Source organism: Scyliorhinus torazame, chromosome 29 (assembly GCF_047496885.1).
Source record: "Scyliorhinus torazame isolate Kashiwa2021f chromosome 29, sScyTor2.1, whole genome shotgun sequence".
In the NCBI taxonomy this organism is placed as follows: domain Eukaryota; kingdom Metazoa; phylum Chordata; class Chondrichthyes; order Carcharhiniformes; family Scyliorhinidae; genus Scyliorhinus; species Scyliorhinus torazame.
Window position 1 is genome coordinate 5459242 of NC_092735.1, and position 18282 is coordinate 5477523.

General features: G+C 49.7%; 1 protein-coding gene across 1 annotated transcript in view; it reads left to right on the forward strand.

The window, feature by feature from the left end:
- The window catches only part of LOC140403819 (desumoylating isopeptidase 1-like), a 30004-nt gene extending 25570 nt beyond the window's left edge, over positions 1-4434 (forward strand). The window contains exons 5-6 of the mRNA XM_072491981.1: positions 1884-2006; positions 4201-4434. Of these exons, the coding sequence (XP_072348082.1) occupies positions 1884-2006; positions 4201-4291 (214 nt within the window). The 3' untranslated portion in view covers positions 4292-4434. The remainder of the gene's footprint in view (positions 1-1883; positions 2007-4200) is intronic.
- The last annotated feature ends 13848 nt before the right edge of the window (positions 4435-18282 follow it).

Below are 18282 nucleotides of genomic sequence, written 5' to 3' on the forward strand. Positions count from 1 at the left end.
GTCCCCCCAGTACTTGACTCTCCTACTCTGTCCATGCCACTCATAATCAGAGACTGTGCAAACTCCATACGGACAGTGACCCGGGTTCGATCCCAGGTCCTCGATGCAGTGAGGCAGCAGAGCTAACCACTGTGCCACCATGCCACCCTAGTCCTATAACTTTACCTGGTACTTAGACCCTTACTTTGAGATCATTCATTAATCCTGTCGCATTGCACATCACAGGGAACAGGCTGTTTTTAGATCTGGTAGTTTCCAGAACATGTTGTTCTACGAAACAGTCTTGAATACACTCTTCTGCACTCTCATCACAGCTACCTTCGCCTCTTTGATTCTTCCAATCCAAATGGGAATTTAAATCGCCATGATTCTTGCAGTAACTTCCAAACAAACCTCCCTTTTAATTTCTTGATTCATACTCTGTCCTACAATGTGGCCACCAGGGGGGTCTCTAAATAACACCCGGCTGTGATTTCCCTCCTTTGCTATTTCTTACCCAAACTGACTCTATATCTTGATCTGCTGATCCACGATTATATTTCACTAGAGCTACTCTTCTTCCTGTCCTAAATGCTCAGTTCCCAACCCTGGTAACATTGCAAACACATCTCTGTAATGGCTGCCGTATCATATCCATATACTACTGTTTATGCCATCAATTTCCATTTGTTCTGAATGCCTTTAATTAAGCCTTTTATTACTTTTTCCTTCTCTGATTCTATTTCATAGATGTCATAGAATTTACAGTGCAGAAGGAGGCCATTCAGCCCATCGAGTCCGCACCGGCTCTTGGAAAGAGCACCCTACCCAAGGTCAACACCTCCATCCTATCCCCATGACCCAGTAACCCCACCCAACACTAAGGGCAAATTTGGACACTAAGGGCAATTTATCATGGCCAATCCACCTAACCTGCACATCTTTGGACTGTGGGAGGAAACCGGAGCACCCGGAGGAAACCTACGCACACATGGGGAGGATGTGCAGACTCCGCACAGACAGTGACCCAAGCAGGAATCGAACCTGGGACCCTGGCTCTGTGAAGCAACAGTGCTAACCACTGTGCTACCGTGCCGCCCAAGTTTACATAGATAAATTAGAGATGCAGGAGCTGTTCTTTTATTTTTCTTTATTCATGTATGAGATGTAGACGTCGCTGGCTGGGTCAGCATTTATTGACCACCTCGGAGGACATTTAAGAGTCCACCACATTGCTGCGGGCCTGGAGTCACATGTAGGCCAGACCGGGTAAGGACGGCAGATTTCCTTCCCGAAAGGACATGAATGAAGCAGATGGGTTTTTACGACAATCCTTGGAGCAAAAGAGATTTAATAGAAGTGGTCAAAATCATGAAGGGGTACAGACAGGGTAGATCCCTGGAGAGGAACTGGTACGTGACCCTATCTGGCTATGGAAACAAAGGGCACTGATTTAAGGTGAATGGCAGAAGGGTCATGGTGACTCAAGGGAAAATGTTTACACAGCGAATGGTCAAGATCGGGATTGTGGTGCGTGGCAATGCGGTGGAGAAAGATTCAGTCATGGCTTCGAGAAGAGAGTTGGATAAGTACTTGAAGAGGGACATATACATGGCTATGAGGAAATGGCCAACTAAATCGGTCTTACAAAGAGACAGCACAGCCAACGGGCTGAGTAGCCTCCTGTGCTGTAATCGTAGAATCTCTACAGTGCAAGAGGAAGCCATTCGGCCCATCGAGTCTATTCCGACCCTCTGAAAGAGAGCCCCACCCAGGCCCACTCCCGCCCTATTCCCTGTAACCCCCACCTAACCTGGAAACATCCCTGGGCATTAAGGGGCAATTCCATCATGGCCAGTTGTTCTGGTTTCTGTGCAATGTCTCATTTTATCCTTTCGTTCCAGGGGAGAGTGTTACAAGCTTTTTGAACATAACTGCAATACGTTCAGTAATGAAGTTTCCCAGTTCCTCACGGGGAAGAAGATACCATCCTACATTACTGACCTGCCTTCTGAGGTCTTATCAACGTGAGTACTGTCGCCCTCAAGGTTTCTGTCCCAGCAGGGGATTGGGGGGGGAGGGGAGGGTGGAGGGAGGGAGGGGGGGTGAGGAGGGGAGGGGTGAGGGGTGGGGGGGAAAGAGGAGGGAGAGGGGTGGGGAAAGAGGAGGGAGGGGGGTGGGGAAAGAGGAGGGAGGGGGGGGTAGAGGAGGGAGGGGAGTGGGGGTGGAAGAGGAGGGAGGAGAGGGGGGGAAGAGGTGGAAGGGGAGTGGGGGGGGAAGAGGAGGGAGGGGAGTGGGGGGAAGAGGAGGGAGGGGAGTGGGGGGAAGAGGAGGGAGGGGAGTTGGGGGGAAAGAGGAGGGAGGGGAGTGGGGGGAAAGAGGAGGGAGGGGAGTGGGGGGGAAAGAGGAGGGAGTGAGTGGGGGGGAAAGAGGAGGGAGTGGAGTGGGGGGGAAAGAGGAGGGAGTGGAGTGGGGGGGGGAAGAGGAAGGAGGGGAGTGGGGGGGAGAAGTGGAGGGAGGGGAGTGGGGGGGAGAAGTGGAGGGAGGGGAGTGGGGGGGAGAAGTGGAGGGAGGGGATTGAGGAGGGAGGGGAGTGGGGGTGGGAGAAGAAGAGGGGGAAGAGGAGGGAGGGAAGTGGGGGGAGAAGAGGAGGGGGGGAAGAGGAGGGAGGGAAGTGGGGGGAGAAGAGGAGGGGGGGAGTGGGGGTGGGAGAAGAAGAGGGAGGGGAGTGGGGGGGGGAAGAGGAGGGAGGGGAGTGGGGGGGAAGAGGAGGGAGGGGAGTGGGGGGAAGAGGAGGGAGGGGAGTGGGGGGGAAGAGGAGGGAGGGGAGTGGGGGGGAAGAGGAGGGAGGGGAGTGGGGGGGAGAAGAGGAGGGGAGTGGGGGGGGAGAAGAGGAGGGAGGGGAGTGGGGGGGGGAGAAGAGGAGGGAGGGGAGTGGGGGGGGGAAGAGGAGGGAGGGGAGTGGGGGGGAAGAGGAGGAGGGGAGTGGGGGGGAAGAGGGGGGAGGGGAGTGGGGGGGGGGAAGAGGGGGGAGGGGAGTGGGGGGGGAGGGGAGTGGGGGGGGAAGAGGGGGGAGGGGAGTGGGGGGGAAGAGGGGGGAGGGGAGTGGGGGGGGGGAAGAGGAGGGAGGGGAGTGGGGGGGGGGGAAGAGGAGGGAGGGGAGTGGGGGGGGGGGAAGAGGCGGGAGGGGAGTGGGGGGGGGGGAAGAGGCGGGAGGGGAGTGGGGGGGGAAGAGGCGGGAGGGGAGTGGGGGGGAAGAGGCGGGAGGGGAGTGGGGGGGGAAGAGGCGGGAGGGGAGTGGGGGGGGAAGAGGCGGGAGGGGAGTGGGGGGGGAAGAGGCGGGAGGGGAGTGGGGGGGGAAGAGGCGGAGGGGAGTGGGGGGGGGAAGAGGCGGGAGGGGAATGGGGGGGAAGAGGTGGGGGCGGGAAGAGGGGAGTGGGGCGGGAGGGGGGAGTGGCGGGGTGGGGGGCGAGGCGGGGTGGGGGGAGTGGCGAGGAAGGGGGGAGTGGGGGGGCAGAAAGAGGTGGGGCGGGAAGAGGAGAGAGGGGAGTGGGAGGGGAAGAGGAGGGGGTAGGGGGAGGGGGTGGGGGGAGTGGCGAGGAGGGGGGAAGTGGCGGAGTGGGGGGAGAGGCGGGGTGGGGGGGGGAGTGGCGAGGGGTGGGGGGAGAGGCGGGGAGGGGAGGGGTGTGGGAGAGGCAGGGAGGGGGAGGGGTGTGGGAGAGGCAGGGAGGGGGAGGGGTGGGGGAGAGGCGGGGAGGGGGAGGGGTGGGGGAGAGGCAGGGAGGGGGAGGGGTGGGGGAGAGGCAGGAGGGGAGGGGTGGGGGGAGAGGCGGGGAGGGGGAGGGGTGGGGGAGAGGCGGAGAGGGGTGGGGGGAGAGGTGGGGAGGGAGGGGAGTAGGGGTGATGGACGGGGAGGGAGGGAGGGGGAGGGGAAGAGGGGGATTGGGAGGGAAGTGGGTACGGGAGTGGGAGGTGGGTAGGGGAGAGGGTGCAGGGGTGGGAGGGAGGGGGGAGAGGGCACTGCACGGGTGAGCAACCTTGCAGCATCCACTGCATTCAAATGTGACCCAGGGACCAGAGAGTGACTGGTGTCCACGGAACCACAACCCAGCAAGGAGCCTCGAGAATGGGAGCGCAACAATGGGCAACGGTAAAAGTAGCACCTTTGCTTCCTTAATAACTGACGTCTTCTTTGGTCCTGTCCTGTTTTGTTTCTGGCAGCCCTTTCGGCCAACTCATTAAACCCATCCTGGATTCGGTTCAGATTCAGCCAGTGGCAGGAAACAGCTTCAATGAACAGAATCCAAGCTAGTAGAAGCAAACTGACTGCGGAGACTTGTTCAACCACTGGCCTCGCAGAACTGTACAGTGATTTTCCACAAAAAAAAGTGAAGGTTTCCCTTCAAGTATCTTTCATCTCGTATCTAACTTAACATAGAACGTTGAAAAGTGGTAGACATGCTTTTTTAAAATATGTTTGAAAGGTGCAACAGAAATACAGGACTCTTACAGTGCAATACATCAGGTTATCATGCTCCCCACCCTCATCAGCTGTCTCTCAATGAACTATACCAAGAGGCAGATTGAATCCTCTGTTGCTTTACAATAAATTTATTCCCCACTGCCCTGACTCCTCCAAAATAGGCCACCAGCATGGAAATCTTGTCAGTGTCCATCCACTGCCGTGCCAGCATCATTGGATTGGATTTGTTTATTGTCACGTGTACCGAGGTACAGTGAAAAGTATTTTTCTGCGAGCAGCTCAACAGATCATTAAGTACATGGGAAGAAAAGGGAATAAAAGAAAATACATAATAGGGCAACACAACATATACAATGTAACTACATAAGCACTGGCATCGGATGAAGCATACAGGGTGTAGTGTTAATGAAGTCAGTCCATAAGAGGGTCATTTAGGAGTCTGGTGACAGTGGGGAAGAAGCTGTTTTTGAGTCTGTTCGTGCGTGTTCTCAGACTTCTGTATCTCCTGCCCGATGGAAGAAGTTGGAAGAGTGAGTAAGCCGGGTGGGGGGGATCTTTGATTATGCTGCCCACTTTCCCCAGGCAGCGGGAGGTGTAGACGGAGTCAATGGATGGGAGGCAGGTTTGTGTCATGGACTGGGCGGTGCTCATGACTCTCTGAAGTTTCTTGAGGTCCTTGGCCGAGCAGTTGCCATACCAGGATGTGATGCAGCCCGATAGGATGCTTTCTATGGTGCCAACATATTGACCAATGCAGTGGGGTAACGGTTCCAGTGTTGCCGCTGAGTTTATTTTGTGTCGATGTGCTGCGATTATGGGACGGTAAAACCTACTTCAGGCACTACCCTGTCATGTGGGAAGTGCACCCATCTCCAGCTCCTCTGAAACCGCGTTAGGGAGCTGGAGCTCCATAGTTAGGGGGATAGATAGGAGATTCTGTGGGAACGAGAGAGACTCGCGGTTGGTGTGTTGCCTCCCAGGTGCCAGGGTGCGTGATGTCTCGGATCGTGTTTTCGGGATCCTTAAGGGGGAGGGGGAGCAGCCCCAAGTCGTGGTCCACATAGGTACCAACGACATAGGTAGGAAAAGGGATAGGGATGTAAGGCAGGAATTCAGGGAGCTAGGGTGGTAACTTAGATCTAGGACAAACCGAGTTATTATCTCTGGGTTGTTACCTGTGCCACGTGATAGCGAGACGAGGAATAGGGAGAGAGAGGAGTTGAACACGTGGCTACAGGGATGGTGCAGGAGGGAGGGTTTCAGATTTCTGGATAATTGGGGCTCATTCTGGGGTCGGTGGGACCTCTACAAATGGGATGGTCTACACCTGGACCAGAGGGGTACCAGTATCCTGGGGGGGAAATTTGCTAATGCTCTTCAGAAGGGTTTAAACTAGTTCAGCAGGGGCTTGGGAACCTGAATTGTAGCTCCAGTATACAGGAGGTTGAGAGTAGTGAGGTCATGAGTAAGGTTTCAAAGTTGCAAGAGTGTACCGGCAGGCAGGAAGGTGGTTTAAAGTGTGTCTTCAATGCCAGGAGCATCCGGAATAAGGTGGGTGAACTTGCGGCATGGGTTGGTACCTGGGACTTCGATGTTGTGGCCATTTCGGAGACATGGATAGAGCAGGGACAGGAATGGTTGTTGCAGGTGCCGGGGTTTAGATATTTCAGTAAGCTCAGGGAAGGTGGTAAAAGAGGGGGAGGGGTGGCATTGTTAGTCAAGGACAGTATTACGGTGGCAGAAAGGACGTTTGATGAGGACTCGTCTACTGAGGTAGTATGGGCTGAGGTTAGAAACAGGAATGGAGAGGTCACCCTGTTAGGGGTTTTCTATAGGCCTCTGAAAAGTTCCAGAGATGTAGAGGAGAGGATTGCAAAGATGATTCTGGATAGGAGCGAAAGCAACAGGGTAGTTGTTATGGGGGACTTTAACTTTCCAAATATTGACTGGAAACGCTATAGTTTGAGTACTTTAGATGAGTCTGTTTTTGTCCAATGTGTGCAGGAGGGGTTCCTGACACAGTATGTAGATAGGCCAACGAGAGACAAGGCCATATTGGATTTGGTACTGGGCAATGAACCAGGACAGGTGTTAGATTTGGAGGTAGGTGAGCACTTTGGTGATAGTGACCACAATTCGATTACGTTTACTTTAGTGATGGAAAGGGATAGGTATATACCGCAGGGCAAGAGTTATATCTGGGGGAAAGGCAATTATGATGAGATGAGGCAAGACTTAGGATGCATCGGATGGAGAGGAAAACTGCAGGGGATGGGCACAATTGAAATGTGGAGCTTGTTCAAGGAACAGCTACTGCTTGTCCTTGATAAGTATGTACCTGTCAGGCAGGGAGGAAGTGGTCGAGCAAGGGAACCGTGGTTTACTAAAGCAGTCAAAACACTTGTCAAGAGGAAGAAGGAAGCTTATGTAAAGATGAGACATGAAGGTTCGGTTAGGGCGCTCGAGAGTTACAAGTTAGCTAGGAAGGATCTAAAGAGAGAGCTAAGAAGAGCCAGGAGGGGGCATGAGAAGTCTTTGGCAGGTAGGATCAAGGATAACCCTAAAGCTTTCTATAAATATGTCAGGAATAAAAGAATGACTAGGGTAAGAGTAGGGCCAGTCAAGGACAGTAGTGGGAAGTTGTGCATGGAGTCCGAGGAGATAGGAGAGGTGTTAAATGAATATTTTTTTGTCAGTATTCACACAGGAAAAAGACTATGTTGTTGAGGAGAATACGGAGATTCAGGCTACTAGACTAGAAGGGCTTGAGGTTCATAAGTAGGAGGTGTTAGCAATTCTGGAAAGTGTGAAAATAGATAAATCCCCATGGCCAGATGGGATTTATCCTAGTATTCTCTGGGAAGCTAGGGAGGAGATTGCTGAGCCTTTGGCTTTGATCTTTAAGTCATCTTTGTCTACAGGAATAGTGCCAGAAGACTGGAGGATAGTAAATGTTGTCCCCTTGTTCAAGAAGGGGAGTAGAGACAACCCAGATAACTATAGACCAGTGAGCCTTACTTCTGTTGTGGGCAAAATCTTGGAAAGGTTTATAAGAGATAGGATGTATAATCATCTGGAAAGGAATAATTTGATTAGAGATAGTCAACACGGTTTTGTGAAGGGTAGGTCGTGCCTCACAAACCTTATTGAGTTCTTTGAGAAGGTAACCAAACAGGTGGATGAGGGTAAAGCAGTTGATGTGGTGTATATGGATTTCAGTAAAGCGTTTGATAAGGTTCCCCACGGTAGGCTACTGCAGAAAATACGGAGGCATGGGATTCAGGGTGATTTAGCAGTTTGGATCAGAAATTGGCTAGCTGGAAGAAGACAAAGGGTGGTGGTTGATGGGAAATATTCAGACTGGAGTCCAGTTACTAGTGGTGTACCACAAGGATCTGTTTTGGGGCCACTGCTGTTTGTCATTTTTATAAATGACCTGAAGGAGGGCGTAGAAGGATGGGTGAGTAAATTTGCAGATGGCACTAAAGTCGGTGGAGTTGTGGATAGTACGGAAGGATGTTACAAGTTACAGAGGGACATAGGTAAGCTGCAGTGCTGGGCTGAGAGGTGGCAAATGGAGTTTAATGCAGAAAAGTGTGAGGTGATTCATTTTGGAAGGAATAACCGGAAGACAGAGTACTGGGCTAATGGTAAGATTCTTGGTAGTGTGGATGAGCAGAGACTTCTCGGTGTCCATGCACATAGATCCCTGAAAGTTGCCACCCAGGTTGAGAGGGTTGTTGAGATGGCGTACGGTGTGTTAGCTTTTATTGGTAGAGGGATTGAGTTTCGGAGCCATGAGGTCATGTTGCAGCTGTACAAAACTCTGGTGCGGCCGCATTTGGAGTATTGCGTGCAATTCTGGTCGCAGCATTATAGGAAGGATGTGGAAGCATTGGAAAGGGTGCAGAGGAGATTTACCAGCATGTTGCCTGGTATGGAGGGAAGATCTTATGAGGAAAGGCCGAGGGACTTGAGGCTGTTTTCGTTCGAGAGAAGAAGGATAAGAGGTGACTTAATTGAGGTATACAAGATGATCAGAGGATTGGATAGGGTGGACAGTGAGAGCCTTTTTCCTTGGATGGTGATGTCTAGCACGAGGGGACATAGCTTTAAATTGAGGGGTAATAGATATAGGACAGATATCAGAGGTAGGTTCTTTACTCAGAGAGTAGTAAGGGCGTGGAATGCCCTGCCTGCAACAGTAGTGGACTCGCCAACACTAAGGACATTCAAATGGTCATTGGATAGACATATGGACGATAAGGGAATAGTGTAGATGGGTTTTAGAGTGGTTTCACAGGTCGGCGCAACATCGAGGGCCGAAGGGCCTGTACTGCGCTGTAATGTTCTATATCTTGCTTTGGCCCTATTTACTCCAAGTTGCTGCCCATCCAGAACGTAACTTTTTTTAATCCACCGTTCAACTGGTTTCAGCGGGAGACTTTCCCCTCATTCAACCCGTGCTCTGCTGTGTGTGGCACTACTTTCCGCGTGCCTTTTCTCCTGGTACTTGGCAGCTTAACCTGTGTGCTTTGAGTCTCGGCACACTCCCTGGGTACTGCGCTGTCCATTCCTGTGCTGCACCCTGTAACTATCTTGGCTACAACTGAAAGAGACGTTGAGCTCATTCCATTTCCTGCCTCTCGCCTGATCAATGCAGAAATGCATACTTTTGAAAACCTACTGACTTGAGCTCAGTCTCCCAGTTTTGAACTACTTCTGTCTCCAAAGCGCTCCCTTAGATTCTCCCCTCGTGGCCAGAGTATGATTTATCTAGGCCAGAGAAACCTTTGCTTGTCTGCTAGCCATTCATTGGGGACCCGGAGTGCTGTCAGGGACCTTTCTCCCCAGATATACCAGGGTGCCTATTTCCCCACACAGTTACTGGTCAGAAATCAGGAGTACCTTTTCCCTCCCTCCCCTAATCCAAGAGCTTTCTCTACACCCACCTGAGACCAGTTAATTCATCAGCTGGAGAGTGAACCGGTGCATCTCCGGACAGTTTGATGTTGACCAGCTCTACCTTTCTAAAATCTAAAAACAAAAGTCAAACCAGAGGCCATCCCAATAGTCACTGCCAGGGTTCAGAAACGTACTGGGCCTGCTGTGCTATCCCAGGCAGCTGTATGAGGTGTGGCAGCGCACAGCCTTGCCCACCTCACTGTTGTCCAATAGGTTAGCTGCTAGTGATTTGGGAATCCAGATGTGCAATGACCAATAGACCTTGTTAGTGGGTGTTGGCATAATGCTCACATTTGCATGGGGTGTGCATGTGAATATTTTTGGAGCATTGTTGAAACATGCGCAGGATTTTTTTCATTGTGCTTTACATCTTTGGTTACTGAATGGTGGCAGACGTTTCTTAAGGAAATCCATTTTATGAAGTGCATTTACCTGTATTTCGGGAATCTGTGCCAGTTGTTTATTTGGCCGACGCTAGCATGTGACCAAAATGGTGTCTCGGGAGCCACACCTGTAGCAATTTGTTTTGAGCATCCCAGGCCCAGACATCAAGCGACGCTGAAGACCTTGTTCACACTCTGTCTGTACGTAGAGTCCTCGTTGCTAATCGTGGCTAAGTGATCCGATGGTAACACAGCGGGACAGATGGGCGCCAAGAACTACCTCAGCTGGGATTAGCGAGTGAACCTTCGCTGTCAGCGCTATTGAGCAACTCCAACGAGAACGGCTTCAGCATCTCTAATTTATCCAAGTAACTGGACTCCCTCGTCCCTGGAGAAATTCTAGTCCCTCTTTGCGGCACTCTCTAATCAAGTGAGTTCCCTAGCCCCATTTCCCAAGACATTGCTGGACTGGTGATGCTGCAGGATCATGAATTTTGTGAAACTAATTTTGAACCGCATTTTGTGAAGGTCTGCGCTGCTCGCTGTTTCCTATGGAAATCCACTCGGCTTCCTGGAGGCACAATACCAGTCGCTGGCCATCAAACCCATGGCAATTTCACCAGCTCCTGGCAATAAATGTACAGAATTTGAGATTCCTGAAATGAATGGTACGTTCGTTAACAAGTCAGCTGCAAGGTTCCTCATACTGCAGGCCATGGTGCTGGGCTGGTGCTGGCTTGTGGGAGTTGGAATAGGGCTTTTAACCCTCACAGTTGAGGTAACGTTGCCCAAGTTGGATGCCTTTGCCACGTGGAGTTGAGTGCAGAATAATAGCCCCAATAGTCCCATAACAGGGGTGATTCATCCTGAGCTCCCCCCCCCCCCCCCCCCCCCCCCCCCCCCCCAGCCTAAATCACAATAAAACCTCAACCTGTGGCTTGGGTTTATTACAATTAAATTGTATTTTTCAAAAATGTTTTGAAAGAAAAGTTCTGTAATGTCCAGATTGAGTGACTGCCTGGGGCTTCAAGCACAGTTTAATATTGGAGAGTGAAATAGGTTTCTTCCTGTCCCCTGACGCACTCCTGTGGAGAGGATAGGGGCTGATTTACTCCCAAGTCCTGAAACTAATTGCGAACAGTTTGCATTTAGTGTGTAAACAAAGATAGAGTTCAGTGCTGTAACCTCCTGGTGACATTTCTGGCCTGTGTTGCCATGATAACCGCAATCTTCAAAGCAAATCAGACCACCCAGTTTTCGTTCTGTTTCCCTCTGAGGCAGGTTTGATTGATTGAATGGGAATCCATGGAGGCTCCTACAGTGCAGGAGGCGGCCATTCAGCCAATCGAGCTTCATCAACCCTTGGAAAGAGCACCCTAATCTCAGCCCACCCCCTCGCCCTATCCCTGCAAACCCTCCTAACCTTTTGGGCACCAAGGGGCAATTTAGCGAGGCAATCCACCTGCCCTGCACATCTTTTAACTGTGGGAGGAAAGGCACAGGGAGAACGTGCAGACTCCGCACAGCGGTCACCCGAGGCCGGAATCGAACTTGGGACCCTGGGGCGCTGAGGCAGCAGTGCTAACCACTGTGCCACCGTGCTGCTTAGCTGAATTGGGTATAATGTGCAATGTGAGTGCTTTGGCCTTGCTCAACATTGCACAATTTCCAGCGTTGTCCAAGTGCTAACACTTGAAAATGTTGTCTCCCGACTGAGAGCACTAATAATGTGCATATTGCTGAATCGCATGATGAATTTTAATTTATTTGTTGGTGTGTTTTGATAGATTTTGAGCTTAGTGATCTTCTTCCCTCTCACCAAGGGTTGCTGACTGCTCCTGTGCAGCATTCCCACCTTTCCCAACACATTGTGGGGAGGCGGTGGAGTAGTGGAATTGCCACTGGACTAATAAACCAGAAACCCAGAGTAATGCTCTGGGGACGCAGGTTCGAATCCCACCACTGCACAGGGCATAATTTGAATTTAATATAAATCTGGAATTAAAAGTCTAATGGTGACCATGAAATCATTGCCAATCGTCTTAAAAATCCATCTGGTTCATTAATGTCCTTTAGAGAAGGAATTCTGCCATGCTTACCTGGTCTGGCCTACATGTGACATAAACATATGGATGATAATGGAATAGTGTTGATGGGTTTTAGATTGGTTTCACAGTTCGGCGCTGTGCTGTAATGTTCTATCTATCTTCCCTCTTTCCCCCTTGATTTTACATGGCTGCCAGCATTGTGCCAGATATCCAATCCAAGATAGATATAATCTATCAAATTTCCCCAACAACTCAATTGGTCGATGGCTCCTCTTCAGTAAACTGGGGAATAAGCTGATTAACAAGAGACATGGTGAGAACATTTATCCATGGCCATAACAGTCTCCATTAGAGTAGAGCCATAAAGTTTTACAGCACAGAAAGAGTCCACCTAACTATTCTGATCCCATTTTCCAGCACTTGGTCGGTAGCATTGTGTGCTGTGGCATTTCAAGTGCTGAAATAAATACTTCTTAAAAAGTTGAGGGTTCCTGCCCCGTCCACCTTTTCAGGCAGCAAGTTCCAGATTCCCACCACCCTCTGGGTGAAAAGGATTTTCCTCACATCTCCTCTAAACCTCCTGCCCCTTACCGTAAATCAATGCCCCCCCGGTCATTGACCTCCCCGCTAAGGGGAAACGTACCTTCCTGTTCCACCCTATCAATGTTCCTCATAATTTTTGTACACCTCAGTCAGCTCCCCCTTCAGCCTTCCCTGCTTCAGGAAAAACGTCTTCTGGCTGGTGTATTTGCAAAACACAATGTGGTCAGGATACAGTCGCCTTCCGTCAATTGAAAGTTTTAATTTTACATTTAAAAAGGAATTGAATACCTTTGAATAGGTAATACTGCTCGCGTGGTGATTCAGTGCTGAAATCAGTGGTCGGATCATTCGAATTAATCATCTTGAAATTAACAGAACAGATTTCATTCCAATCGAGGTGTCAGCCTGTACTGGCATGGGTTTCCATGCACTGAATACATTGCTGTTTATCTGAAAAATATATCTGTTTACAATATTTAGATATTGACCATTTTTAATGGATTGATAAGCCAGGGAATTGTATTCAGTCAACACCTATTATAACGGTTTTTAACTTGGTGCTGGAGAGAGGCATCGACTGGTGAGGGAAGCAAATGTATTATCACAACAAAATCTGGACATATAACCTTCATTTAAACATCTACCACATCAAAGTTTAGTTTATATTTAAAATATTGTGCTTATTTAAGTGAAAATGAATCCTCTTTTATGTCTATTTAATTTATAAACATTGAGCTTTTTGAAAAGGAAACCCTCGCTCGCTTCAATTTGGCTGATGATTTTTTTCAGAGTCTGCTTGCTCCATGTTGCAAGGCTCACTCATGTCTGCTGCTGCTGTTTTATTGATGCTTGGCCAGGCTGTTGGGTGTCGTACCTCACCTGGTTTTCAGCAGCTATAAAGTTTGCTGTTAAATTACATGATTGATTGTAGATTATTTCTTGCCACAATGGTTAGTTGAGCTTCTCGTTGCGTTGTCTTGCTCGGAATGATCGCAGGTTTACACAATTTGTATACCATTTGTACTGTCGTCACAATAACTGCAATCTTCGAAGCAAATTTATTCCCAGTCTTGTCTGGTTTCAGGGCTGCCTTCTCTGGTTATGAAGTAGCAATGGCTGGCGTGTGTCCTCTGCACTTGTGTCACAGGCATCAAAGTAATCATGGAATCCCTACAGTGCAGAAGGAGGCCTAGCACTTTATCCAGGCCCACTCCCCTGCCCCATACCCTTAACCTTTTTGGACACTAGGGCAATTTAGCATGAACAATTCACCTAACCTGCTCACCATTGCACTGTGGGAGGAAACCCACGCAGACACGGAGAGGACATGCAGACTCCGCACAGACAGTGACCTGCGGTTGGTAGGAGGCAGCTGAGTCAGTGTAACCACTGATTCAATCCAGTATTTCCCTCACTCAGACTATTTGGTATCACGTTTAAAGGCGGGAGATTGGCACAAGGGAACTGCAGGCGATCACCCGATGGTACAGGTTCCCTGTGAATGCTCCTCAGACAACATGCAGTATTTCCATCTCCACCAGTCTCTGCAGCAAAAGCTGGAAACCTGAAATAAAAACAGGAAACGCTGGAAAAGCTTAGCAAGTGGGGCAACATTTCTGGTGAGAGAAGATGCTAATAGATCTATTTCACATCGATAATGAAAGTGAAAATTGCCATAGTCACCAAGGACCATCGGCTGCTCTCTCCTTTTGAGCGCAGTGAGCTGACTGGTGGTGATTTAATCTGAGGGTCAACACACCCCGGGCGAGGGGCAAGGGTGAGAAGAGTGTGAATAGGGTGAATAACCTCAACCGGTACGGGAATCGAACCCCTGTCCTGTTGACGTCGCTCCACATCACAAACCAGTGTTCGGCCAACAGCTAACTGACTCAAAGGTTGGTGGAATTGCAGATAGTGACGAGGTCTGTCCGAGGATAGAGCAGAATATTGATTGGTTAGAGACTTGGGCGGAGAGACTTTGGAGCTTAATCTGGACAAATGTGAGGTAATGCATTTTGGAAGGTCTGATACAGATGGGAAATATACAGTAAATGGCAGAACCCTTAAGAGTATTTGGGTGTAAAGTCCAACAGGTAATTGAAAGTAGCAACGCAGGCGGAGAAGGTATACGGCATGCTTGCTTTCATTGGCCGGGGCATTGAGTATAAAAATTGGCAAGTCATGCTGCAGCTGTATAGAACCTCAGTTAGGCCTCACTTGGAGTATAGTGTTCAATTCTGGTCGCCACACTACCAGAAGGATGTGGAGGCTTTGGAAAGGTTACAGAAGAGGTTTACCAGGATGTTGCCTGGTAGAAGAGATTGGATAAACTCTGTTTGTTCTCACTGAAACGACGGAGGTTGAGGGGCGACCTGACAAAATTATGAGGGGCATGGACAGAGTGGATAGTCAGAAGCTTTTCCCCAGAATGGAAGAGTCAATTACTAGGGGATATAGGTTTAGAGGAGATGTGCGAGGCAAGTTTTTTTACACAGAGGGTAGTGGGTGCTTGGAACTCGCTGCCGGAGGAGATGGTGGTAGCAGCTACGTTTTAAGTGGTGTCTTTGAGTAGGATGGGAATAGAGGGATATAGACCCTGAAAGTGTAGGAATTTAAGGTTAGACGGACAGCATGGTCAGCGCAGGTTTGGAGGGCCGAAGGGCCTGTTCCTGTGCTGTACCTTTGTTGGTCCCCTCCACATCGTTAATGACTCTGCATCTGGTGACGTCTGAGTGTGTCCTCAATTTTCTCAGGTGTTTTTTCCCTGCCTCTCGAGACTGCTCAAGTCTTGTGGCAGCTAGCTTCTACCATCAGTCAATTTCTTCTGCCTTCACACAACCCTCCTCAGTCTTTCCAGTGGCTGTGTCGTGGCACTGGGCCGGACTCATCGGGTGTAACACGGGGACCCGAACGCCTTTGGTGCAAAATGAGGCATGTGTTGAGAACTGCAGATCAGCTGATTGGGTTGTGTTCTCTCTCCGCCCGTCAGCACAGCCCAGAGACAGTGCAGTCACCTTGCTCTCTCTAACCAGCTGTTGGTGACTGATTTTTGCTGCTTTAACCTTGCTCTGAATGATCTAGCCCTTCTATTTTGCAGCAACGACACACCGGTGTTTTGTAAATGATGTACATTCCATGTTGCCCTGCACTGACAAATGATCTGTCCCCAAAATATTTTATTTTTTTGTCACAAACTTCTTCTAATTGTAAAACTGATTGCCAATTTGTCTCTTCCTCGTAACTGGGCAGATTTTAAACGAGTCGATTTGTGTGTGTGTGTGTGTGCCCTGCTTTAAAAGAAATAGTTGCATAAAATGCAATTGCAGCTGGCTGTGACTTCATTTGTTTTCTTCGATGAAAAAAGCTTTTCTAAATTTTGCACAGTAACTATCTCTTGCCAGATCTGTTACATACATATGTGTGTAGGTATCATTTCAAATGCCAATAAAAGATTTTTTTTTCCAAACTCTGTTCTTGGTTTTAGTCACAGTCATGCCCCTGTGGGTTGGTAAGTACTCTGCTGCACACAGCAGGACATTTCGTTCATGCTGACACTCCATAAGGTTCTACGTCGGAAGATGTTAAATTAAATTCATGGAGGGAAAAGCATATTAGAGGTGAGGCAGTAGGAGACATCGAGCATGGGCATGGACTCCATGGAAGGAACTGACTCATGGGACCCACAAGGATCCAGAGAAAACCTACGGTGCAGAAGAAGGCCATTTGGCCCATCGAGTCTGCACAGTCCCTCTGAAGGAGCACCCGATGGAGGCCCACTCTCCCACCCTATCACCATGACCCCGCGCGTTGATCATGGCCAATCCACCTATCCTCTTTGGATTGTGGGAGGAAACCGGAGCACCCAGAGGAAACACACACGGGAAGGACGTGCAAACTCCACACTGACCGTCGGCCAAGGCCGCAATCGAACCCAGATACCCGCCGCTGTGGGGCAGCAGTGCTAACCACCGTGCCATCCATCTCTGCTAGCGACTCAAATGTTCACTCCATTTATTAAAGACTCCAATAACGCAATTTGCAAATTTCCTGGTTACAGCAAGGTTGGTGTCATAATACACAGTGCAGATGGAGGCATAAAATTGCAAAGAGACATTGATAGATTGAGTGGGAAAAACTGGCAGATGGATTCCAGTGTAGATATAGAAACATAGAAAATAGGTGCAGGAGGAGGCCATTCGGCCCTTTGTGCCTGTGTCACCATTCAATATGATCATGGCTGATTATGCAAATTCAGTATCCCACTCCCGCTTTCCCTCCATGCCGCTTGATCCCTTTAGCCGCAAGGCCCACGTCCCGCTCCCTCTTGAATATCTCCAACAAACCTGCCCCAGCGGCTTTCTGTGGGAGAGAATTCTACAAATTCACAACTCTCTGAGAGAAGTTCTTCCTCATTTAAGTCCTGATTGGCTTACCCCTTATTCTTAGGCGATGACCCCTAGTTCTGAACATCCAAAACATCAGGAACATTCTTCCCGCATCTAGCCTGTCCAGTCCCATCAGGATTTTATATGTTTCTACGAGATCCCCTCTCCAATAAACTCCAGTAAGTACAAGCCTAGTCGATCCCATCTTTCTTCATATGTCAGTCCTGCCATCCCGGGAATTAGTCTGGTGATCATCCTCAAAGGCAAGGTTGTCCTTCCTCAAACTGGGAGACCAAAATTGCACACAATACTGAACAGTAAGAAGTCTTACAACACCAGGTTAAAGTCCAACAGGTTTGTTTCGATGTCACTAGCTTTCGGAGCGCTGCTCCTTCCTCAGGTGAATGAAGAGGTCTGTTCCAGAAACACATATATAGACAAATTCAAAGATGCCAGACAATGCTTGGAATGCGAGCATTAGCAGGTGATTAAATCTTTTCAGATCCAGAGATGGGGTAACCCCAGGTTAAAGGTGTGAATTGTCTCAAGCCAGGACAGTTGGTAGGATTTCACAGGCCAGATGGTGGGGGATGAATGTAATGTGACATGAATCCCAGGTCCCGGTTGAGGCCGCACTCATGTGTGCGGAACTTGGCTATAAGTTTCTGCTCGGCGATTCTGCGTTGTCGCGCGTCCTGAAGGCCGCCTTGGAGAACGCTTACCCGGAGAGCAGAGGCTGAATGCCCTTGACTGCTGAAGTGTTCCCCGACTGGAAGGGAACATTCCTGCCTGGTGATTGTTGCGCGATGTCCGTTCATTCGTTGTCGCAGCGTCTGCATGGTCTCGCCAATGTACCACGCAACGGGACATCTTTTCCTGCAGCGTATGAGGTAAACAACGTTGGCCGAGTCGCACGAGTATGTACCCGCGTACCTGGTGGGTAGTGTTCTCACGTGTAATAGTGGTATCCATGTCGATGATATGGCACTCGACTCATCGATCGACAGTTCCAACGCGCCACAGCAAAAAACCGGACCGACCTCCTCAGAAGACAAACATGGGACACAACCGACAGAATACCCTTCGTCGTCCAGTACTTCCCCGGAGCGGAGAAACTACGTCATCTTCTTCACAGCCTTCAACGCGTCATTGATGACGATGAACATCTTGCCAAGGTCATCCCCACACCCCCACTACTTGCCTTCAAACAACCGCACAACCTCAAACGAACCATTACAAAGAACAAAGAACAAAGAAATGTACAGCACAGGAACAGGCCCTTCGGCCCTCCAAGCCCGTGCCGACCATGCTGCCCGACTAAACTACAATCTTCTACACTTCCTGGGTCCGTATCCTTCTATTCCCATCCTATTCATATATTTGTCAAGATGCCCCTTAAATGTCCCTATCGTCCCTGCTTCCACTACCTCCTCCGGTAGCGAGTTCCAGGTACCCACTACCCTCTGCGTAAAAAACTTGCCTCGTACATCTACTCT